The sequence below is a fragment of the Lytechinus variegatus genome, chromosome 4, assembly GCF_018143015.1.
Source record: "Lytechinus variegatus isolate NC3 chromosome 4, Lvar_3.0, whole genome shotgun sequence".
NCBI lineage: Eukaryota > Metazoa > Echinodermata > Echinoidea > Temnopleuroida > Toxopneustidae > Lytechinus > Lytechinus variegatus.
The window spans coordinates 35,383,384-35,409,464 of record NC_054743.1 but is presented as its reverse complement, the minus strand read 5'-3'; the positions used below and the strand labels follow the sequence as shown (position 1 = coordinate 35,409,464).

The window sequence follows — 26,081 nt, the reverse complement described above, 5'->3', positions numbered from 1 at the left end:
GTCCTTTCATGCAATGCGGCTCCTATTTGCTTGATCTTTCAATAGTGTACAGTCTTTCAATGAGCTTTTAATGATCTCTAAGGTCTTACTTGATTTCTGTCAGATCTTTGAAATTTCTTCGCATGGCCTCCAAAACTTTTGAAACGGTTCAAAGCAGTTCAAGGAAAGTGCATGGTCTTCCAGTGGTCTTACCGCTGTCTCACAATAATCTCTCAAAGGGCATGTGTATAGCCGTTCCATCACATCTCAACAGTCTCTCAATTTATTTTTTGAGATTACTGAAAGACTCATGAGAGATCCTTGAAAGAGAGAGACCAGTGAAAGTCCATGGAAAAATTTCTGCCGAAAGACCATTAGCATGATTAAGCATAAAAGATCTCTGTATATACCAATTCAAATACTAATGTAAGATCAGTGAAAGATCAGTGTAGGACAGGACAAGAAGTATAAGCTATAGTCTTTTATGGCTCTTTCGGTGGGGGGAGCTATTCCACAGAGACGACAAATTTTCTAATTTTCACATTTTTAGTCTTCTAGACTGTGAAAGACGTCGCCAATTTTCGATCTCTCATAAACTTGCATTGAGCAGATAATTTTCACTTTAAATAGACTCAAAGAAATTAATGAAGGTTAATCATATCCATTTTTGTATGTGTGTTACCAAACAGATTCTTCTGGGCTTCCATCAATAAAGGATGCTGTGAGGAATGTGACCGAATGTCAATCACCCTTCAAGATCCCAGTTCCAGGACAACTCTTTACCTCGCTCTACCGAATGACAGAGTTCACAGTTACAGCAAACCAAGGAGCATTTCATCAACATCGTCTTTAAATTGACAGATCTGACAACTTTCCTTGATTTTGATTGGTAGCGAAGTACAGTTATTTGTTAACTCTCAGATTCAACAGGACTTGTATTAAACGTCCGACAAGTCTTTCATGAAACGCTGCCCGGGTCATTTTTCATGCTATTATCCTTTATTGCTACGCGACCTTCATTATGATGAAGAGATGTTAGATATCAATCGACCTTCATTTTTCAGAATTCGATTTCCATGGATCTAGAGAATATGAGCATAATCGAATATGGCAGTACGACATCGTCGTATCCTTTCACTGGACCTGGACCTGGGCCAACGACCTCACCGGACCCGCAGCAATCACTAACAGGAGTCACACTGATCGCTATTACCGCTGTCCTGTCAATTGTGTGCAATATCTTGAACCTCATCATCTTGCCCCACCTAGCAGAACTGAATGAAGCCAGTCGTGTGTTCTACATGTCCTTAGCACTCGTTGATCTGGCCACAGGTATCTTACTGTTGCCAATGAGCGTTGCTGCCGTCGGAGGAGAGTGGCCGTTTGGAAATCCGCTTTGTAAAGCTCTAGGGTATTTTCTGACGGTGACAACGGGACTATCCTCATCAACAGTATTTTACCTGAATGTCGACCGTTTCATCGCAGTTACAAGACCTTTACGTTACGCCTCTCTTGTCAATCGGAAGCGCGCAATTGCCACAATGGTATCACAAACATTCGGAACTTTCATCATATTGTTTTTTGTTCTGTATTTCGCCGGCGATCGATTCAACATCATTGTCTACCGGGAATTCGGAGTTTGCTTGGTGGACTTTTCTCAGCCATATTTCGCACCGTACACGATATTCAGCTTTGCCATTTCCATGTGGATGTACGCTATTTTGCTTCTTATTTTTTATGTTTTAATGCTGCATATTGTGCGGCGGCATGCTCGGACGATTGCCAGTCAAGCCGCAGTTGCCATGGTGAATGCTTCGACCGTGCGCACTGAATCGCAAACGCGCACCACGGAACAGTTTCAAAAGGATGTCGAACGTGCCGAGAAACTCGCACGTCACATGCGCCACCGCGGGCTAATAAAATCAGTGATATTGACGGTATCGATCGCTGGGGCATTTTATATTGCTTGGTTGCCTTTTACAATTTGTGAAGTTGTGGCGGCCGTGCGTGGCAAAAGGATACCTCCAAACATAATGGAGCTCGCGTCGAGGTTGACTTTGTGCAATGGTTGGTTGAACACTGTGATATATCTACTCCTGAAGGAAACCTATCGACATGCAGTGGCTGAGTTTGTTCGTAAAACTTGGAAGGGATTGTGTAATCATCGGAGAGCTGACGTTTCTTGATCACCTTTCAAAATTTTCCATAGACTTTTAAAGGAACCAATTTCCCACTCTACATTAAGTTAAAAAAGACTTTATCACCAAACAAATATATTATGCATATATAAATAGTACTGAAGCTGAGTGCTAAGCATCAAAGATCTATTCAAAATTAAACTGATAACGTTTTTATTTTAATATCATGTATATTTTTTTACCATATCAGGGGGCCGTTCATAAAGCTGTTCATAAGTTAAGAGCGACTTTAAGAATGACTGGTGATCATTTCTTATGCGCTTAAATATCGCCAATGAATATATCCTTAACCACACGAAATGATCACCAGTCGTTCTTAAAGTCGCTCTTAACTTACAAACAGCTTTATGAAACGGGCCCAGTGGTCCGTTTCATAAAGAGTTACAACTGTTGTAACATGGTATCTGTTCTTACCATGGTAACCTTCATTGATTGACTGCAGAGCATTGTTACCATGGTAGTTGCCATAATGGCAAAGTTACAATAGTTGTATATCTTTATAAACGGGTCCCATTAGGCTAACCTGCCCGCCCCGCCCCCCCCAAAAAAAAATCACTATTTGGCGTACGAGTACGATATTACTCTCAAAGCTCAGATACATGTATATGTACACGTTAAAGTCAAATTGATATTGGAGTAAAATGAATTTATACCGCTAGGCGAAAACAAACTGCTTGTCGATCATACCAATTCAATTCACTTAATCAAACACTAAGCACGACTTAACATCTGAACATATAGATTAGCGCAAAATAATCTGGACATGTGTCATAAAAAGACCGTTCACTGTAAAACTGCGGTGTTAAAACTGACACCAATAGAGGACCACACCCTGAGGTGTTAAATTTACATCCTAGATATTAAACATAACACCAAAGAGTGTAAATGTAACAACAAAAGGTGTTGTAATAATACCTATAGGTGTAAAACTAACACCACCCATTTAACGCCGGTGTAAAATAACTGGTATGGTCCTCTATGTACACCGATTAACACCACAGTTTTTACTGCATGTGTACAGAGACGGATCTACGCCCCCCCCCCCCCCTCTTTGGAGGCCTTCATTTCATATAGATAATGATGATGTTACCTAATAATAACAATATTACAATATTAATAAGCCCCTATTTCCCTCACACTATTTGTTTGATTTTTTATTGTTTGCACACACAACATAAATACACAAAAATATTTACACAACACGCAAATTGACTTTTATTATCTGTTATACGTGCATGTTTGTCAACTTATGCTGCAGTCACATTTCCACTACACTGCAAAAACTCCGGTGTTGATTTAATACCAGCCCGGAATCTGTATATTATGTCCACACCAGAGAAGTGTAATCAAACTACATCAGTTTGGTTTCGGTCTAACACCAGATAGGTGTTTAATTAGAATTAAAACAGCATGGATTTGATTCCAAACTGGTGTTGTTTCAATACTTCTCTGGTGTGGACATATAAATTTCGGGCTGAGTTTTTGCAGTGTACGTCGTTTTATCAATTTTTATTCAAAACACCATAGCTTTTACAAAAAAATGTTAAAACGGCTGTTTTCGACTCGCTGTATATGGCCGCCGTAGGGGATATGTGACTGCGCCAATCTTTAATTGTTATTATGCCTATTGAATGGTGAATGTATGAAGGATATATAAAATTACATTATTGTTCCAAGGGATATTTGAATGGTTCTTTTTTTTAAGTTATATAACATTCATTTCGCCTTCTTTTGCGTCTTCTACCCCTTTATGTTCGTTCAGTTGCCTACCATGTCTCTGCTGGATAGAACAAATAGTCGACACAGTGGCCCGTATTCTGAAGTCAGGTTTAACTTAAACTCAAGTTTAAAGTTGTGGTTCAAGTATGGGAAGCCAAAAGTATCCAATTTTTTATTAAGTGGTATGTTTCTTATGTTTACTGTGCTCTTTCCTGATTCATCAATGGTGAAGACAATCATCTATTTATACTTCCTACACAATTATGAATGATTTAAGAGCCGAATGAGCTGAAAGTATGATATCTCTACTGTTAGTGATTATGTAACAATTGGCTGTCCATACTTAAACCACAACTTTAAACCTGAGTTTAAGTTAAACCCGACTTCAGAATACGGGCCAGTGTGATAAATAGTCGGTATGAAGCGTGTCCACACTCTACGGTGTGAATGCAATGGTTTATTTTCAGTTGGTCTACTGCCAATTCGTCCAATTACCATCTCGTCCAAGTACCATCTGGTAGCGGGCCTCTATGATAATTTACGAATTATAATTTACGAACTAAACATCAATCAAATTTGATGGATACATATAGTCTTTCCATGCATGCCGGAACCAACACACAATGAAACACAGATTGGCTATGTTTCACACCGTGGACACAGTACTGTTAACATGGTCATTCCACTGCTTTGACGTTTTGATACTCAGTAACTTAAGATAAAGTAAAATGGTGCCCCACATTGTTGCAGTGGAATGACTACAAATTATTTTTCACACTGCCATGTATGTGTATGGCAGTGTTGACAGTACTACTGTTTACCACAGTGTGAACACAAGTTATCTCAGTGTAATAACTTTGAACACAATGTGCAATAGAGTGTTCTCACACTCAGTGTGTGTAAAACTTTACATGAAGACCAAATATAATATGGTATCTTTAAACCACTCTCGAATCAATTCTGTGTTGTCTGCTTATTCAATGGTTTATCATGGTCACTTAGGACCATAATAGGTTAGAATCCAAGTTAATCCATACTGTTACACAGTATAGCGCCCTCATGTAAAACTATCGAACTATATCTTCTAATTTTTTACCTAACTAACTAAAATAATAATATAACAATGAATAATGTTGGTCTATACATAAATCATATGTTGTATCTAAATATTATTATGTAAGGCTTGACCTATATAATTTTTAAAACTATAACTTCAGATTCATTTGGCTGAAAGATAAGTATGCATTACAAGTCATGTATAAAGTCTTTTTTTAGAAAAAATATTTATGTTCATGTTATATTGTTACGTTTGTGGGCCTGGCGAAGGCCAACATGGCCGAAAGCTGGTATATTTTTAATAAAAGGAAACTGAACATCGATAATAATGTCTTAATCATCATTCTGTGTATTCCGTGTATAAACTATGGCCCTGGGAAGCGGGGTGCTGCCCCCGGGGGGGGGTCCACTTCCATTCACGAGTGGATATCATGCGCGACCATGGGGTCTCGAAAAGCACCCTAAACACGTAATTTCCATATTCTGAAAATGCACCCCTTAACAAGTATTGGCGTGTGAAACCCTACCCTTAACAAGTATTGGAAACAAAACGATACTCTTGGCAAATATTCCCTGAAATGAACCCCTAAACAAGTACAGGAATGTTTTGTTAGTGGTCCTTCGGTCGTCAGCTTTACCTTATTTGGTTTAGTACGACCCCACCTTCTACACCTCGCGCAAATCGGACTCTAAACACGAAGTGTTAGGGCAAAAAGGACATCCTTTATAAAACATTTTAATTTTGTTTTATCATCCCCGAAAATTCAACCCTAAACACGTAATTTTCCTAGCGAAATAGATACCCTTTTTTTCATTATTTTTGTGTTTTTGACACCCTTATCACGTTACGTACGTAACGTGCCCTATCGTGAAAAAGACATCCTTTTTACATTTTTTTTGGTCGCGCATGCTATCCACTCGTCAATGTAAGTCCCCCCCCCCCGGGGGGCTGCTGCGTGTGTTATAACCGGTTATCACCATGCAAAACCAGATGGAAATCTGGTAGGTATATGCACTGTTAGAAATGTATTCTTTAAAAAAAAAGTTCCTGCAGCAGAGTCTCGAGAACAGTGACCTGTAATTTAAAAAGATTGCGTGATCTTACATTATATCATATGGAACCATACAAATTTCCTTAAATAAAACTCTCTTTCCCCCTTTTATAAACAGACCTGTTCTGTAAAAAAAATCAGAAAAATCTCTGTTTTATGAATTTACAGAATGATTCTGTTATTAATTTCTGCAAAATTTTCTTTTTTTTCTGTAAATTCAGGTTTTTCTTTAAACAGTGTAGACCTAAGCTGAATAGCAAAAATTGAACCAAAAGCACCTTCACTTTGTGTTTTTATGATTGTTATATTTCTCTTGACCAAAATGACCTTTATTTTGTAGCAATCCCCCCTTTTTGTTTGCTCATCAAATTTAAACCAGCATCCCCTGTTAAGAAATCGTTCCCAGTGCCCTGTATTTAGCGCCTATCGATAAAAAAAAACAATTCAACGTTTGTTTTGACAAATATGTCAATAATATATATTTCTAGTTTCTATTTTATATAAATTGATCTTCGTGTGAAGTCAATACACACACAACAAGGATAATTAAAATTCCGTTTCTGAGCTATGCTCCGTTTTCTTTTAAAACGTATTTTTAATGGAATTATGGCATTTTACTATTACCAATTGAAACCTATGTGTGATTTATGATTATATTCAGTGAGATAGTGCTTGGTTTCTTTGAAAGGTTAGGTTTAATGTTATTTTGATACTTTATAATATAGGCCTGTCATATCACCTGTGCTGCAATTAAGCGATGCTGTGGCATTACTTTCCTCATTATCACACCCGATCTTGCTTAATTGTTATTTTTAAAACCTCTACTACTTTTATTCAGTCACATCACTCCTACCCACTAACTTTTTGGCCTCAACTTCCTTATTTTTATGTCGTCATTTTCTATTTTTAGAAACGTACCTTGTATGAGGTCATTATTATTTTGATCACACGATCGACATGACAAGCGGAGAATCGTTGTTGGTTGAGCTGAGTCTCCCCATTTTAAGTGGATTCCACGTCAACTTTTTATGTTGTACCGGTACCAAGGGTTAACTTACAAGTTTCTACAGAGCTACATTAAGTACGGAAGTACAACTCCCCCAAAATACACCGTTTACCAATACCAACGTTAGGCCTTGGCTTTAGCTGAGCGGCCACCCATCGCAACCCATCCGGTCGGTCACCGCTGCAGACCCCGATGGTTATGACATTGTTCCCCCGATGAGAGCGAGCTTGGAAGCTTAGGCCCCGCGGTTAACTGAGCGAGCTTGGTGCCAGACAAGAAAGGTGTGTAAGTTTATTGTTTTCACATTATTATATTGATCTAGCCCACCTCCACCTCTTGACTTTCTTGTCTGTGACTGAGACTGTGAAAAGGCAAAAGTCTTATGAGTTCTGAGTCTTGCAGACTGAAAAAAAATCAATCAAACACAGGCCAACTCCTGAGTCCCATTTTCGTCTATTGTATTGAGATTGCTGTTAACCCATGCATTTCCTTAAATTCAATTTATATTTGACAAATTTTGTTTGTTTTATTTTGACATCCTCCTTGAATCTTGACAACTTGATTTAGTCTTAGTTAATTGCTATTTGTAAACTAGGCCTAGCCAATTTTACCTACTTTTAGATGTAGGCCTGTGCTTAACAATTATTGTTAGATTTTATTAGTCGAAAATAGTTAAAAAGGCTGAATTTTGAACTGTCCCAATTTTTGTGTCTTGAGATTGCTTTTTACCTATGCATTTCCTCAATGTATATTTGACACATTTTGTTTTCGTTACTTTATTTTGACATCCTAATGGAAATCTGACGTTAGTCTTAGACCCGGAGGGGGGGGGGGGGGGGGGGGGGGGGGGGGGCACTTGACCAAAAAAGTGGTGTGGGTGTGCCGCGGGCGAGACAAAAAACGGGGGCCTTGCTTGGAGCGGGCTTATAGTAAAAAGGAGGGTCCTCGGAACGGGTTTTGGAACGACAAATGTTTGTGAAAACGGGGGTCCTTGGAACGGGTCGCCTGCGTGTGTTTGCGTATTCATCCCTATGGAACGGGCATACGTACATGCAGCTAGCCCGGTGGCATGGGTGCGCTAGCGCAGATGCGATGGTCTGACATCGCTTTGCGGCTGCTTTTCACCAAATTGCGGCTCATTGTAGCAGATCAATACAGCCGGAACAGCGTTACGGAACTTTCTTCTTTTTCCTTGATAAGAAGAAAATGCTATGCTTTGGAGCGGCTTACTTTGTGCATTTTCTCAATAAGACAAAAATGCTATGCCTTGGAACAAAAATTTGAGTGTAAAAATGGGGTCCCCTCCGTGGCACATACCCACTATGATTTATATATTGAGTGCCAACCCCCCCCCCCCGGGTCTTAGAACCCTGGGGTGGTATTCTGAAAGCTCAAATTTGCAGACAATTAGCATTTTGGTATTTTGAAATGTCACTTAAGTGCCCCTTTCTTTATTTGGCAGGGGTGCAATACGTATGTTATTTTCAAAATAGGCAGGAATGAATGTTATAGAAGAATCTCCCTTCCCTGAGCCAGGCCCCAAGACAAAGGCAAATAAAATATTGTAAAAAAAAAAGAAAGCTACAAATTGATTCAAATAGATGCATTCAAAAAAAAAATTAAAGCAACAAGGTACAAGAAAGAGAGAAAGTGAAAAGACATCTCTGATGCAAAAACTTCAGCATTACATGTACATGTATTTTTCAGCAAAAATTCTCTTAACAGATCATGGCGCAGTGCACCTGCAGCAACTGGGCCCTTCATGCAAGCCAACAAAGTGAAGAGACACTGTGCGCTAGTAGAAAATTTATGTTGTAAAAGCATATTTGATTGGCCAATTTTGCTCAGTAGGGGCGTGGCCTAAAATGAGTTAATTGAGCGCTAATAGAGTTTTCAGAATACAAATTTGGAGGTCCATTAGCACTCCATTGAATGGGTAACTTATAAGGAAACTTATGACACTTTTCAGAATCCCCCAGATGTTAATTGCCATAATAAACTGGCCAATTATTAAGCTTGAGATGCTTAGTCGAAATGTCCAAAGAAAAAGTAAAGAGTTAGTTGTCATCAGGCTCATAACCTCTCATATGGTCTAAAACAATAAATGTAGGTCTAGATCTATTGCTTTTGCTTTAAACATATCTAATGCTGAAAAGGCAGAATATTGACATTGTTAATGTAAATAACACTTACAGTATGATGCAGTGTGATGTTGCTTAAATTGACTTTTATTTCCTGCATCTGGTGCTCTCGTCAAACCTGCGGGGGGGGGGGGGGGTTCACAAAGATTTAAAAATATAAGTTTGAAAATGCCTACACTGTGGTTGCATGTGTATAAAATGCATGACTGCATTGGTCAGATCATGCCAAAATGAAGCGGATGATTACTTATACTAATGAGATTGCACTTTGCATATCATATAGGTACATCTGCATTTAAGTGCAACTCTAATTCATACTTAAATCTGTGAAATGCCCCCCAGAGAGAAACCATAATGGAGAACAAGAAGAATTAAGGGGAGAAGGAGATGGAGGACAAAAGAGAAGGAAGAGTAGGTAGAAGTAGAATGGAAAAAATTTGATGTTTTTCACCTAGTAATAACAGTTTGAAGGATTAACAGTTCCTTGCTGTTGCATACATTGTAATTATTGTTTTTATTTTTTTTTTGTGCGCTTTAGGTTTCACCACTGATCATTCAGGATGGGTGTCTTTGAAAAATGTCATATCGTGTTTGATCTTGATGCGATCAAAGTCAGCTACAAGATCCGTCAGGGATTGAAGGCAAAGATTACCAATCAGAGTGGAATAGTGGCATATTCACTCAATAATAAGGTATGGTTCTGACTTCCATTGCATTTATTTTGGCCCTTGGTCATTTCTAGGAAGGAAGTTCGCTGTGAGAAATTGATGGATAGACGATCGATGTTTCTTTAGAACAAGGCAGAGCATTGTCTTTCCTGCGGGAATCCAGCTTGCAGTTTATTACCAAACATCGCATTTCATTCTAGAAAAAATACTGGAAAATGCAAGAAAGCCGGTTTGAAAATATGCATAGTGTTTTTATATTGGGATTCGTGCTATAAGACATGGCAGAGAGTTTTGGCGAGTTGCCTTGAAAAAAAAGGAATAAATTAAGATATAAAGTAAAATGCCCATACAAGTAATTAAATTGGTTCCATGACATATGCTCTAGCGACAATTGCTCTAATGGAAAATCTGCATGTTAAGCCAGGCATAAAATCTAGTTATCTTACTTCCAAAACCAAACAAACCATAATCATACTCTTTACATTATTCTGATCAAAACTACAATCCTAACTCCAACCCTATGCTCTTTGAGAAATTGAGACCGGAGTAATTGTCTGATGACAAGTGTCACCACTTGAATTTTTCTTGCATTATCCTGAACTGACCTGAACTGACTTTATTACCAAATAATGTCAAAATACATCGATACTGATGATACAGGGTAAATGGTCATATATACTTCATTGATAAAAGGACTCCACAGAAATAGCAAGTACAGCTAGTGGGACGTGGAGCCCCTCTCCTACAATATACATAATCATTATTGGTAGCATGAAATAACATTTAAATAGTTAGTTTGCAAATCAAGCTCTTTGGCAAATAACATATCTAGTGTATAAAACAAATGAATAGGTCTAGCACAATAGGGTAAAAGCAAGAATTGCATACAAATATATCAAAACATATATACGATATTCACAAATGATTGAGGAACTCATGAATATTCTATTCTTGTTATTCTTGCTTCTTTGTTGATGTTTTTAGACAACTCACATGATCGTTGATGAAAGCAAAAGAAGGGGGTTCTCACATAAATGTAGCAAAGCACAGAAGCTTAACATTCCCATCGTCAGCGTATCTTACGTGGACGACTGCGTTGCTGCATCTCGACTACTCAATCCTACTCCATACCTGGTCGTTGACACTCAGGCCCAGTCTAGGTTTGGTCATGGAAAGATATCAGGTAATATCAGATCGTAGGTTTGTTATTTAATTATTAATATACTGCGCTTTTCCCAAATTGGCCCAAAGCGCTTACAACAACAAAAGAACACATCAATTATAGAATGAAATTTGTAATCCTAAAACTCTGGACTTAAAAAAATAAATGTCTTCAGTCCCTTTTTAAATAAAGAGAGAGAGATGGTGATTGTCTGAGTGAAAGAGGTAACTTATTCCAATATTTGGAAGCAGTTTATTTATTCTATATGATAAATACTGTTCTCGCTGGCTTGCCATAATTGATAGAAAGGAATGTTGTTGCTGGCTGGCCATAAATTATTGATAGAAACAAACAGCGTTTTGATTAATGCCTTCTACTCTGTACATAATAAATAATGTCACTTGCTTGCTGTAATTAATTGATGGGAACTTGTGGGGAACAGCTGTACATGAGTAAAGTTTTAAGTGGCTTGCCATAGTTGATGGTATGAATCATTTTCTGAAGTCTTTATTTTAGAAGGAAGGGGAGGGAGTCCTCTCAACCAGACCTCATATAATGAAATTTGTATCGTTGGCATTGTTATTCCAGGTATTCGCCAAAGGAAAGACAAAGACTCGATCATCAAAAAGAGAGCGCTTCATGTGGATTTACATTCTGTGAGGTATGTTTCCTTAAGGCATGGTCACACCGCCCGAGCGTTGTTAGAGCGGTAGGGAAAGAGGGCCGAATTTCGCTCACAAAATTGGGGGAAAAATAAAAAAACAAAAAAACAATCGAAATCGAAAATGGTGAACGGTAGCGAGCGGTGATGATTTTTTTCTCTCCGCTCCATGACCGCTCCAACAACGCTCGGGCGGTGTGACCATGCCTTTACCCATGGTCTTTTTGTGGTGTAAACTTTTATTCATTAATTTTTTTTTTTAATTATGTTTTTATTGTTTTCATAAATAATCAATTACAAGAAATCACAATATTTACATAATTAGAAATGATTGTAAACAAACAAAAATAAAACAACAACATTGATAAAGAAAAAAGCAAAAAAAAGTGACAAGTAACATAATCCAGAACAAATTAAAACAATTAGAGTCTGAACACATACTTACAACCAATATATCAGGTAATGAGCCGTGGCAAAATATTAACCTGTACTTGCGGGGTTTATTCATTAAATTTTAATGATTGCAACTAATTGTTTTTTGAATGGCATATGTGTTCTAGATTTGTTAGATGTAAGATTACATTTCCAACACAGAAGTTAAGTTAATTCAAGGGCATACATGTACATGTAATGTGAAAATTGAAACTAAAACTTTCATCCATACTGGGTGAAAATTACAAAGCTATACATTGAAGTTCTGCTTTGTCTAATGAAAAATGGCTGTATACGTAAATGAGAAAGCTGATGACATATTTCTACTTCAGTGCACATTGAATTACAAAGGCATTTTAAATATGATAATATATCCCAAGTATCTTAGTACAGTAATGAATTTATACCTTCACTGAGGAATCAAGCCACAAAATGAATTTTGGCTTGGAGCAGAATACTTGAATATCTGTAGAATTAAAAGGCATATTTTTGTGATTATCTCTATTATCTTTCTTCTGCAGGGTGTATTCATGGAATGACCCAAAAGCTCCAGACTTTCCATCCGAAGGACAATATCTTGTAGCTAGAAGTCTTCTTCTCGATGTAAGTTTATATTCTTACCTCAGGTGTACCTCGAAATTCCCATTTTTGTTGTTCAACCAACCTCATCGACATCTTTTTTCTTTATACCGGCACATCAATCATTTTGACCAAGCAGGAATCACCAGAGTGTATGAGCCAAGTGGTCAGTTACTTGTAGGGATTTATACCATTTTGCGACAAGGGTACCTTTATACTGTAAAGAATTCACAATTCGTTTTCATAAGATGAGTGAGAATTACAGGAAATATGATGAAACGACACAGGTGCAAGCTTTTCACTTACAGATTGATCACCAAAAATGTTGAGGGGGTCGAATGAGCCCCACATCTAGTTTTATTTTGTTTAGTTTTAGTCGTTACATTTACTCTCATACTCTTGTGTACTTATCAGGTAAATGTGTTATCCTGTTCTTCTGTACATCAGAGTCCTTTTTTTGTCATCTGGAAATAAATTGTTCCATTATTTTCTTTTCAGAGTGTGAAGGAGGAGAAGAATGGTAAACATATCTTCTACCAGTTAGAGTTACATGCTGTAAAGAAGGATAAAGGAGAGAGAATGGATACCCAGGCGGGCAATGAGTTCATGTATCGGGTGTTTTCACATCATGGTAATGTGAATGAACTGAAGGTAATTACACCAGGGGGGTGTCTCACAAAGATTTAATTGCAAATTTACTATTGATAACTCTTCTTGCGTGAAGAAGAATAAATTGATTTGCTTTATTTTCAATTGATCTATCACTTGCAAATTTGCAACCGAAATTTGTAATTGATAGCAAATATTTTGTTGCAATATCCCTTTAGAGTTGCACTTAAATTGCCAGTTACATGCAGAACAGTCCTGATGCAGAATTAAAGGCATTCGGGCTTACGTCAAATCATGCTAAGAGAATGCGCTCATGTGTATTAATCAATAACACCGGGGGGGGGGATGTTTCACAAAAGTTAAATGTGACTTAGAGTTTCACTTAAACGGACAGTTATATTTGGTTTCAAAGGCTCACCGCATTGATCATATCAAGCTAAGGAGATGCATGCTGCTATGCATGAAGCAACATTGTGTGTTGCATGTGTGCATCAGCTCTAAGCAGGACTTAAGTCACGCTAATAAATTCAGATCAATCGCAATTTTGCAAGTGATTTCAACTCCTACATGTATCTTTTTAGTGTACATTTGAGAGAAATCCCTAAGGTGTGATTGATTCAAATCAATCACAACTCTGTGTAAGGCAAGGTCTAGGAGGTGGTTTCATAAACATTTGTTATTAACTAGTTGCCATGTAATTAACAACTATCCTTCCTGTTGATTGGCTTAGGAGCACATGTGTATAACGGTTGCTATGGTGATTGTCAGAAAATGACAACTTGTCGATGCAGAACATTTTCATGAAACAGTCCCCTGGTATGTTCAAGTGATTTGCATTTACCACTGTACATGGTGAATGTTCCATGTGGGTACTTCATTTACTCTTCTTAACCCCTTGACTGCTACAGTCTTATTGTTCATTCATACCCACCTAATGAAAATAGGAAAGAAAGAGGATGAAAAAGTTTAATCAAATGCAACTCCAAATACAGAGCTGCCAAGTAGTACTGATTTTCCGTATTTAGTACTGAAAATAGAGAAGAATGCTAATGGTTTCATGCAAAATACTGATTTTTTAAGCTTCAGTTTATGTGTTGTCCTATGGTATTCCTGTGAAAATACTAATTTCCTCACCAAAATACTGATTTTCAGCCTTGAAAATACTGAAATGTTCTTGTTCAGGTTGGCAGCTCTGCAAATATATCCAAAGTCCCTTTGGAAGCACATAGAGGCATTAGATGACAAGGCATTATGTACTTTACATGATATTAATATTATTGTTGTTATTATTGTTATTATCATTAGTGTTATTATCATTATTATTTTTATTGTTATTATTATCATTATTATCATCATCATCAATGTTGTTGTTATTGTTGTTGTTATTATTATTGTGATGTATTCACTCTTCTATTTGATAGGATGAAGAGAGTGGCGTAAGGGAGTGTCGATACTTGAAGACAAGCCAAGCCGCTGTTGATATCTACCGTCAGTTATATGAGCAACGTATCAAGCCGCCCTGGAAGATGAAACGGTGTAAGAAGATGATTTCTAGGTGGATTGGATCTCCGACATTTAGAAAGGTTAGTGTCACAACTGTTGTTTGCTCGACTTTCTCACATGATGCAAAAAATTATGGCAATCAGATTTTCGTTTTGTCTACAAGCATACATGAGACAAGCTTTTAGTTGATATGTTTCATGGTTTCTAGAGTTATCATGAGCATGAAAACGGATTGATTGACCACCAAATCTTGCTTCTGGCAACTATCTACAGTACAGTACATTTCATTATGGGTTATGAATTATGAATAATGTTTTGTCCATGTAGCATTGTAAATGATAGTATTAACGGTATATTTACCCAGGGTAGCCACTTCATTTCCGAAAACTGTTCTCCCAGCGGGCCCATCTATTATTATTACCCTGGTTAAGCTAGGTTACCTATTCAGGTTCACACAGCTTATTGAGGAATTACTTCCTGCTAGTACCCATTTACCTCACCTGGGTCAAGTGCACTGTAGATAAATTCCTTGCTGAAGGAAAACTATGTCATGGCTGAGATTAGAACCCACAACCCTCTGTTACAAAGTCCGGAGACTAATCCACTGGGCCACGACACTCCACATGTACATGTAGCACCATGATGCCAAATTGGACATGGATTTTTTTTTCATGAATGTTGAACATCTGTTGGAAAAATGAATTTTGTTATCATGTATACGGTATTTTTGTTATCATATACATGTATATATCTTTCATATGTAAATACTGTTAACTTTTGTTAAATTGTTAAGTACTGGTAGTCATTGTTTATTTATATTACAGAGTATATTCAGTAGACTCACTATTGTTCATTCTGAACAATTAAGTTAAGAAACAAATTTCTTTCTATCTAGACTAGAAGGGGCCAGACTTGACTAGCATTCATGTATTTTCTGGTTCTTATTATCCTTACTTTTCTATGTATTCATAACTGATTGTCTGTAAACTTGTAAAATTGGTATTATCATTGCATTGGATAATAAATTCATTCATTCATTCAATTCATTCATTTCTGAGCTGTCAAAGCATATGACAATTTTCATCAAATTGATTTAATTTTGTAAGTTTGTAAAATTGTTGAGGTTTGGTGGCTACAATCTTTCAACTTCAAAAAGACGATTGTTGTTTGATTTGATTATATTTCATTATTGTTCTTTTTTTATGATTTAGGATTCCTTTGATGCGGGTTATTTGGCTGGTGAGAAGCTTTCATCGGATTTAGTAGCCCTTGTGGAGCAGATATGGATGGAAGCCATAGGTCATCTCAATGACATACTCTCATGTCCCATGGATAGGGTGTCACGTGACCAGGTAAGCAAAAGGTCATCTTAATGACATACTCTCATGTCCCATGGATAGGGTGTCGCGTGACCAGGTAAGCAAAAGGTCATCTTAATGATATACTCTCATGCCCTTTGGATAGGGTGTCATGTGACGAGGTCAGCAATACGTCATATTCTCATTCCCTTTGAAAAAGACATTACAAGGGATAGCCTGGACATATATGGGGAAAAAACGGATGGGAGGGGGGGGGGTAGGGAGGAGGTACATTGGCAGCCCATGGTTTATTTACACCTGGCCTTTCTTAGGAAAGTTCCATTATTTTATTTCTCTTTCTGTTAGTCTTTTTTTTTTGGGGGGGAAGGGTTGCCAAAATTTAAAAATGGCATGACTTTAAACTCATGAAATTCTGATTGTGGATAGCTGTCGCACTGTCCACAACTTGCATCCTTTTTAAATCCCCCCTCCCCCGCACTCCCCCCCCCCCCATAGATCTTCATGTGTATTCTTACAAGTGTTAGTTGAAAGGAGGCAGGGGGTACCAATATTTTGTTATTAAAAAAAAAGGTTAAGTTTCATTCATTTCATTCATTCATTTATTGATTCCACTTTTAAAACAAATATCATAATATACGTAACAAATGTGGTCATAAACATAGTGTATCAATGATAAAATTAAGTAGGGGAAGGCGGGGTAAGTTGTGACAGTTTTTGCTTTTTGCATGTTAGAATTGATATGATTAATAATCTTGTCGAAATAAGTACCTTCCCTTGAAATTCAATTCTTCTGAAATATTTTCCACCTATATATAACTTTCTATCCCCACACTGAAAGTCATTGTGACCTTTGAAAAAAACGATGTCAAATGGCTCAACTTGCCCCATATATGGGGTAAGTTTGAGCCACCTTCTGGGGTAAGTTGAGCCACAAAAATTATGTACAAAATGTATGGGGGAGAACCAGCATGTCAATTTTTTGTTTAAAGTCTTTTCACCTGCTAATTCTCTATAAATACTAACATCCTGTAAAAGGAAAGGAGCAGTCATGTAAATTTGCTCCTTTCAGCCTGCATTTCAATCGATTTTTATGGTTTGTTTGTTTTTTAAGATACATTACCATAGGAATTACCATGGCTCAACTTGCCCCATGCTGTTTGGCTCAACTTACCCCAGTCCGAACTTAGTGCGATAATTTTGTATCCACACATTTATTATGCATCCATCATATAAAAGACTATGACAAAAATGAAGATCCATACCTGGACTAATAATGTTGTTATCATGTCTTTATTATATTTAAAGATGTGTGTGTTTATAAAGCACTTATCTATTTCACACTCTTTTTTACTTTTTTGGCTGAAATTCATATTTTTCCCTCTAAAAAACTACTTTTTGTTTCAAAGTTGGAAACAATGTGGTGGGGTTAGGGGTTATGCTATGGGTCATCAATACATGTCACCACCACAATGTCTGACTCATTCATTATTGGCCTGGGGCTGGTGGCTCAACTTGCCCTATGCTCAACTTACCCCGCCTTCCCCTATCTAACATAAGTTTTTTTTTTAAGCATAAGGTACACTACAAATGTAAAAAAAGTGAGGAAACCTAAATAAAAAGCAGAGCTTGTAAAAAATTAGGCTCCCAATGGGGGAAAAATATAAGTTGTTACTTTGAGCGAACAAATGTGGAAACGGAATACATATTTATTACGTAGATTGTTTTACACAAATGGTATCGAATGGCATCAGGTTACCAGAAAAAGATGAAATAGAAAAAAACCGAATAGAAATAAAAATAGCAAAATAAAAAGAAATTGGAAAACGACCAAAAAGACGGGGGGGGGGGGGGGGTCAAGGGATATAAAGAGAAAGAATAGACAAAATTAATTAATTAATTGCAGTCATCAGTACGATCCAGCATTGTACCTCTCCAAGAGGTATAACTTGAGCTTGCGTTTGAAACAATTGAGAGATGGGCTTTCAACCAGTTCCTTATTAAGGCTGTTCCAGAATTTGGGTCCTGTTGTAGTAAAGGTGCTATTAGCAAAAACGGTTCGGGCTTGTGGGAGATGGTAATGATTAGCTTGTCTAGTTGAATGGGAATGTACAATGAAATTGCGTTGAAATAATGGCGCAAAGGCATCTGGTAAATTGTCATTCTTGAGTTCGAACATAAATATGCCAAGGCCAATGTCTGGATTTGTGTTCCTACATGCATTTCTGTGAAACATTCTCAGAAATATTGAAATATTGAATAGGATGTTGTTCCCATTTCTTGGTTGTCACAGTCGGCAGATAATAATACATAACATTTACAAGGCGCTTACTACGGGTGTTTCTAAGCGCAATGTGTTCTCTTCATGGTTTGTACTTGGGATTAAAAGAAAAGAAAGAAAAAAAAATGTGCTATACTAAGAAAAATATATTGTGTTATTTGTTACTAGTATTTATTCAATTATATCTTTTAATGATTATTTTCCTTTTCGAATTTGCTACCCTCCAGGTTGAGAAAGGCGAATGCATTCTCCTGCAGATCAAAGAAGGATTAGACGCAAATAGAAGTCAAGCCGTTCTACTCAAGCTGAGTCATGAGTACTATGATAAGATTCCGCATAAGAAGCAGCCTATTTTGAAGACTAAACAGGATATCACAAGAGAGCAAGGACTCTGTCAGGTTAGTATTCAAGCTCTCATAATATATGCATATTTAAGAATGAATAAAAAGATGTAAGATAAAAATCCATATTTTATTGTTGGAAATAGACATGAAATGAAACACCTCGAAAATTTTCTTTGCCCAATTGATTGTGGGCCTGGAAGTTGCTGTGCAACGGCAGATCGACGAGGCTCTATCCCTTTAATCATTGAACGACAAACAGGGAAGCAGCAACTCCCATCTTTGAACGTCATTTGATCTGACGCGGCCGGGGTTTGAGCCCCCGACCACCCGGTTGTGAGACAGACGCTCTACCAACTGAGCCGATACACTGGTTATAAAGGACCTGTCACATTGTTCCGTGCAAGCCTCGCCGATATGTTACGGATGATTGCTCGCAACTCACGCACAATAGAGTTTTGAGCGTGTTCAAAACTTTTTTGCGCCCAAATCAGACTTGCGTGCGCTTCCTTAGGCAACTGCGTGTTAGATCCGCGCCGGATACTGTCATTGCAGGCGACCTGCGAGTAGCATAAATGGTTACCCACAAGACACACGCAAGGCTTGCATGGAAGGATGTGACAGTGTACTTAAGTAATAAAAAGCTTTTAATAGGCAATGGTCATCAGTTTTCATTGGGGAACTTGACACCATCCAGGTGCGTAAGACTGTAACAGCTGTTACCAATCACCCAGTGTTGAACAAGATTTATGATCAGCAGATATTTATGTTTGACTAGGTGATCTTTGTACATGAAGCTTTGACAATGCTTAATAGGGTTCACCTCATGAATAAACCTGTGAAGGACTATTTGATTGAAGAGAAATGAAAATGAAAGAGATTGAGTAGGAATCGAGAGGCAAGAAAGAGATAGTTAAAGGTCAAGTCCACCTTCAGAAAAATGTTGATTTGAATCAATAGAGAAAAATCAGACAAGCACAATGCTGAAAATTTCATCAAAATCGGATGTAAAATAAGAAAGTTATGACATTTCAAATTTTTGCTAATTTTTAACAAAATAGTTATATGAATGAGCCGGTTACATCTAAATGAGAGAGTCGATGATGTCACTCACTATTTTTTTGTTTTTTATTGTTTGAATTATAAAATATTTTAATAGTTACGAATTTGATGATAAGCACCTCCTATCCTGAAGCACAAAATGTTAAAATAATGGAATTCCATGTGTTCAGGGAGGAATGAAACTTCATTTCACATGACAATGACGAGAAAATCAAAATATTTCATATAGTAAAATACAAAGAAATAGTGAGTGAGTGATGTCATCAGTTCCCTCATTTGCATACCGAACGAGATGTGCATATAACTGTTTTGTGAAATGAAGTGAAACTTTAAAATGTCATAGCTTTCTTGTTTCACATCCGATTTTGATGAAATTTTCAGTGTTATTGCTTGTTGAGTTTTTTTCTCTTTTTATTCAAATCAAGTTTTTGTTGGGGTGGATTTGTCCTTAAAGAGAGTAGTAATCTGTGTGAAGACTTGGCAAGTACGTGAAAGTGAAACCAGACTTTACTTCATTCTGGAGTGGTTGTCACAGTATTTCTGAATGGGCTGTCATACCGGAATGTTTTAGTTAGCATGAAACAACATGCGTAGGCTATGGCAAGCCATTTCCTTAATCTCCTTTCTTGAGTTCTTGTCAAGAATTATCACAGATAATGCTCCATATAAAGAATTTGAATTCCTTGTATCCAGAGGTTGTAGATTGAAAATCAGCTGAGTATTAATAACGAAAAAAGCAGTAAAAATCCAAGAAAAAAAGTCATTCATGTCATGTTCAGAATATTAAAACATATACTTTAGGCCAAATTTGTTATTATGCCCAGCTGCCATTAAATCCACCAGACCAAGTGATTAAAGGGGAAGTTCACCCTGACAAAAAGTTTATTGTAAAAATAGCAGAAAAAATAACAATAAATATTGCCGAAGGTTTGAGAAAAATCCATCAAATAATTAAAAAGTTATTAGAATTTCAATTATTTGATTTGTGACGTCATATGCGAGCAGCATTCCTACATAGCGAATGGTAAAAATTCAATGAAATGTCATTTTCTCAGAAAATTGAAAATGGTTTTCACTGTATCTAATATACAAATCATTTCACACCCGATCATGAATAGAAAACAAAATTAAGTCATCAGGAACCATAAAAAATTTGAAATTCATGCATTTTATATTACATAACACATGGGGCAGCTGCTCGTTTATGACGTCACAAATCCAAAACTTTGAACTCTAATAACTTTTTTACTCTTCAACGGATTTTCCTCAAAACTTCACCAATATTTTTTACTATTTTTTCTGCTATTTTTACAACAAAGTTTTCTTCAGGGTGAACTTCCCCTTTAATTAGTTAAGTTTCTTAATTTTATTATCAAAATCACCATAGTCAAATCCGATTTCAACAAAATAAGCACTACTGTTTTCAAGTTTTAACTGGAAAAAAAATCATTTGATGGTGCAATGACTGAGAAATGCCATGTTGTTTACTGTGTTTTCAGTTGCTTAGCGATGTTCACAGCATCTGAAGCTTGTCTAGAAATTAACTTGTCCAGCAAATTTTATAACAACTGGGCATAATGATGAATTTGTCGTAAAGAAGTCATTTCCGGATAGTATTTGATGTTACAGTGACAGAGAAGTCTAATGTTTTTTACTGTGTTTTCAGTTGCTTAGTGATGTGCACAGCGTCTGTGAGGCCACTGATTGGTCTATGCGAGGGAGTACAGAGGCCAAGTATCGTACTCTCCGCTGTCATATGGAACTCCTAACATCAGAATCGGCAGAGTATGAGCAGATTTCAAAACAGATCCAAGACAGCTTGACGGGGTAAGGTGTTTGATGTGTGGAGCAATGTGGCCCAGTGGATTAGTCTTCTGACTCTGAAACAGAGGGTCATGGTTTGAATCCCAGCCATGGCGTTATTTCCTTATCCATGTTGTGCTGCACTCGACCCAGGTGAGGTGAATGGGTACCCAGCAGGATTAATTCATTGAATGCACTGAGCGCTCAAAGGCAGCTCGAGCTTAAGCCGGGGTAATACTAATAATAAATGCGCCTCGGAATAGAATATTAATAGATGGCGCTATATAAATGCCTATTATTATTATTATTACCCCATTTTTCAGATTTTTTATCAACCAAAAGAGGAGCATTCCGTTTTTCCATTTATCGTAGATGAAAAATAAATCAGCTCATATATGTATGTGTTTGGCGGGATATGGGTGTAAGAGTAGTATAGTTTTTCAACACTTGTATTTTCTCAAATGTTTGAATATTAGAATGCTTAACATGTCTTAATTTTAAAAAAGTGAGGGAGACACATCTGACATTGAGCAGAAAAATTTGTGCTGCACGATTATGACCCCTTTTTTTATTTCCAAATGTTGGCAGGCCTTTAATTGTGATATAATGATTGTAATGATAATAATAATAATTATATCGATAATGGTAAATTGGTAATGATAATGACAATAATGATATTAATAATGATATGCAGCATTTATATAGAGCTTGCTACATGTACAAGTGTTACTAAGCCCTGCATATTATTACCACGGCTGCAGTAAATTAGAGTAGCTGCCTGCTGGGCACTTCATAACATTTTGAGGAATGTTTGTGTTGTTAGTTTTCACTGAATTACATAAACCATCTTACTAAGATGGAAAATTTGCAATATAAATCTCATCTTCCATTGATATTGATATCAATATCATTATTGCTATGTGCATTTCCATTTTATTATTTTTTCTTTTAAAGGGGCAATTCCATCGAGGTGAAAAGGATCTTTGCCGTTGAACGATTTGTAGAAAGTTCCAACTTTGCTCATCACCTTGGCAACAAGAAGCTTTTGTTCCATTCCTCCAAGCCATCCAACTTCTTAGGTATCCTTTCAAGGTAAATATGATTAAAGGTTCGAATGGGGAGCAACTGACCAATGCCTTTTGTAGTCTTTAGAGTACTGAAGTGAGGACGAAAAAAAAACATTTTTTTTTTGCATTTGGTAATCAGTCCATGGGGGCCCCCAAGATATGACTTCATGATTACATTTAAAACCAGGCCAATAATACATTTACTCCAGTGGGGTTAATTATGTATTCATCATGTCATATCTTATGGCCCCCATGGACCGATTCCCACCAGATTTGGACTGTGGAGGTTTTTCATCATGCATCACTGAAATATGGTATAAAAAATGCTGAAATTGAAAAGCAACATAGAGAAAATTGATGACACCACACTTCAGTACTCTATTAACTGTGTGTTATAAATAGCTAGTCTTTAAATTTACCTTATGAGACAACTATGAATAAAATCGGGAGTAGATTAGTGCATGGTTTTTATTTGTTTAGAGAAATAGAGAGAGACTATAGAAAAAAAACGGTTTTTTAGAGGAAAAGTACTTCACTTACATGTAGCTTCATGGTTATATGGTTATTAGGGTATGAATTCAAGTGAGCATTTTTATTTCAAGACTACACTGCTTAGTGATGCATTGTGGGTTAGGATCCTGGCCAGATTTGGTGAAGTATTCTTTCTTGAAAGTAGTCCTGAAAAGGACTGTAAACTGCTTGAGTTGGCGAGTAGAGAGACTCGACGTTTCGGACAGGTTGACTGTCCATCTTCAGGAGTGAAGACAGACAGTCAACCTGTCCGTCTCTCTACTACTCATCATCTCTACTCGCCGACTCAAGCAGTTTACAGTCCTTTTCAGGACTACTTTCAAGAAAGAATACTTTACTCTCAAATCTCCACTTTCTCGCCTATCCATTTCTTCTCTTCTTCTATCCACTGTTTCTATAACATTCCACATAATTTACTTAACTATAAAACTTAATTTTTATAAGATGAGTGTTCAAATGGTCCTTTTAAAAAAAAATAGATAAACATTTCTGAGAGAGGGAAATAATATAAAGAGGGATTGAAAATTCAAGTTTTTCATAGAGAATCAGCTGCAGAAAGAAGAAAATTCTACGGTGGGCCACTCGTCATTTGTAAGATTGGAATATTGGATGATACTAGAGTCTAATTCCTAAAGCTTTGATGTCATTGATATCTATGTTTGGTAATCTTGTCATAATTTTTTCAAGCTTGCTTTAATGTAGGTCCCATCATATTTCTTTGACTTAAATTAAGCTTTTTCTTTATAGCTCGACTGATAGTATCTTTATATTATGTTATTGTATAGTTCTCAGTTGTTTATGATTTTATGATTATGTGTAATTGTTGCTGTTTCATTTTTATTGTCAATCAAATGTCAATGAGAAATATGAAAATAAATGAAATGAAATAATTATTCACTAATTTTAATGTTATCAAGTAATGTTCTATTTGATTGTATTCTGTTCAATTTTCAGAGGGTTGCTGATGCCTAAGATAGTGGTTGATGATTTAGGTGTCAGCCGGACAGACGCTGGCATGCTGGGACATGGAATCTACTTTGCTGATAGTGCCAGGTAAGGCATATTTAAGTTGATGTTACTTTCGTGTAAAATAAAATATTGGACCATTCAATGTGTTTTGGCACAAATGAGAGGAGTTCTCAGGCGTTTAATATGGTTCTTGTTTTCATTTTTGTGTCCATGTGTGTTAGTAACAATTTGATATTGATTAGTACTATTAACAGACATCTTTCTATTAAGCTTGTAATGTATCTCTTAATTTAGCACCAATGCATGTTGCTCTGTCCAGAACACCTTGAGTAATGGTTGTTTTCTGATGATATGTGAGGCTTCTTTAGGCAGATATCATAAGGTCATGGAATATAACCAAGATCAAAACCAACCTCTTACCTGATCTTAACTAATCTTATATCTCTCTTGTTTTAGCATCAGTGTATGTTACTCTGTCCAAAGCAATTTGAGTAATAGTTGGTTTCTGATGATATGTGAGGAATCCTTGGGCAGATGTCATTAGGTCCTTGAATATCAGCCAGATCTTAACCAATTTCAAACCAGATGTTAATAAATCTCTAATCTAACCGACCACATACATGTATCTCTTCTTTTTAACAGCACCAGCGCATGTTACTCTGTCCAAAGCAAACTGAGTAATAGTCGGTTTCTGATGATATGTGAGGTGTCCTTAGGCAGATGCCATGAAGTCACTAAATATCACCCAGACCTCGACCAACCTCCAAGTGGCTTTGATAGTGTCAAGGGTTTAGGAGCCGTAGCTGGACAGATAGCTTCCGATTTTAGTGTAAGTATTAATAATAATAATAATAATTGTAAAGGGGAATATAATCTGTCAAGTACATGTAGGACATTCTAGTTGCTCCACATGAGAAATTGTTCACATTGTGCTGCACTCAACCCAGGTGAGGCGAATGGGTACCTGGCAGGAAATAATTCCTTGAAATGCGAGTAAGCTGTAAATAATGACAGCCACCAAGCTAAAGCTGGGGTAGTAATATTGAAGTCCTTTGGAAGCATATAGAGAAGTTATAATCATAATGCTCTATACAAAAACTGTTTTATCAGTGGCTGCTGATGAGGCATTTCAAGGAATAAATTATGATAAATTGCAGATTGGTCTACTGTTATGTGATGATGAGACATATCTCACATATTCAATATTATATCTATACATAATCAATACTTAATCAATATTTCTACAGGAAGTATACCAGCTCCAACTTTCATTTGAAAGTGTTACTCATTCTTCTTCCAGCTAAACTTCTGATGCACACACATTTTATGGCTTTCTTATTCACTACATTTCATGTTCTCCCTAAAAGGTCAACTCCCCCAATTCAGAGTAAAGTTATGACGTACAGATTGTTTTGGTCAAACGTCCAAGGTTGACCAACACCTGTTTGATCGTAAAGAGTCTAGACCAGACCAATATAAAAGGGGTTCACATCTGAACCAAAATCAGATTACTTCAGAGAATGCAGATTGGTTATAGATTAATACAGATTGTTAGAGATTGGTTAGAGATTATTACAGATTGCAGATTACTTTACAGATTGTTCCAGCGTACAGATAGATTAGAGATTGGAGTTTAGAGAGTATAGTCACCATCAGACTTACTCATGTTCCTGTATTATTTGTCATCATCATCACCTTAGTTATCATCTTCAATAAATGTATATATGAACTGTATAGGCTTTGTATTGCTTCGTCTCATCTTAAGTCTGGTTGAAAGTTAAAGTGCAATCGATCCAACCCCAACACAACACTACATCCACTTTATCTAAACCCCATTTGGTCTCATCCAATATTTACAATCAGTTTGTCTAATATTGCATTTGGCAGAGTGCAAGATCTGCACTCCAATGTGAGTGGATGCTACAGAGCCATCTACTAAATATCAT

At 36.8% G+C, this 26,081-nt stretch overlaps 2 protein-coding genes across 9 annotated transcripts in view; both read left to right on the top strand.

The window, feature by feature from the left end:
* The first annotated feature begins 673 nt into the window (after positions 1 to 673).
* On the top strand, positions 674 to 2,299 carry LOC121412672 (trace amine-associated receptor 1-like). Its single transcript, XM_041605447.1, has one exon. It carries the CDS (start codon positions 1,056 to 1,058, stop codon positions 2,163 to 2,165), a length of 1,110 nt encoding a protein of 369 aa, XP_041461381.1. The 5' UTR covers positions 674 to 1,055; the 3' UTR covers positions 2,166 to 2,299.
* Positions 2,300 to 7,129: 4,830 nt separating this feature from the next.
* LOC121413928 (protein mono-ADP-ribosyltransferase PARP4-like) overlaps positions 7,130 to 26,081 on the top strand; it is a 62,185-nt gene continuing 43,233 nt past the window's right edge. For 5 of the 8 annotated variants that reach the window (XM_041606938.1, XM_041606937.1, XM_041606936.1 and 2 more), the window contains exons 1-13: positions 7,130 to 7,291; positions 9,690 to 9,843; positions 10,804 to 11,002; positions 11,570 to 11,642; positions 12,596 to 12,677; positions 13,152 to 13,304; positions 14,684 to 14,845; positions 15,977 to 16,117; positions 18,590 to 18,760; positions 21,432 to 21,592; positions 22,523 to 22,660; positions 24,121 to 24,219; positions 24,778 to 24,964. In XM_041606938.1, the coding sequence (XP_041462872.1) occupies positions 9,712 to 9,843; positions 10,804 to 11,002; positions 11,570 to 11,642; positions 12,596 to 12,677; positions 13,152 to 13,304; positions 14,684 to 14,845; positions 15,977 to 16,117; positions 18,590 to 18,760; positions 21,432 to 21,592; positions 22,523 to 22,660; positions 24,121 to 24,219; positions 24,778 to 24,964 (1,698 nt within the window). In that variant the 5' untranslated portion in view covers positions 7,130 to 7,291; positions 9,690 to 9,711. The other 3 variants (XM_041606935.1, XM_041606939.1, XM_041606941.1) reach the window with 3 other exon arrangements.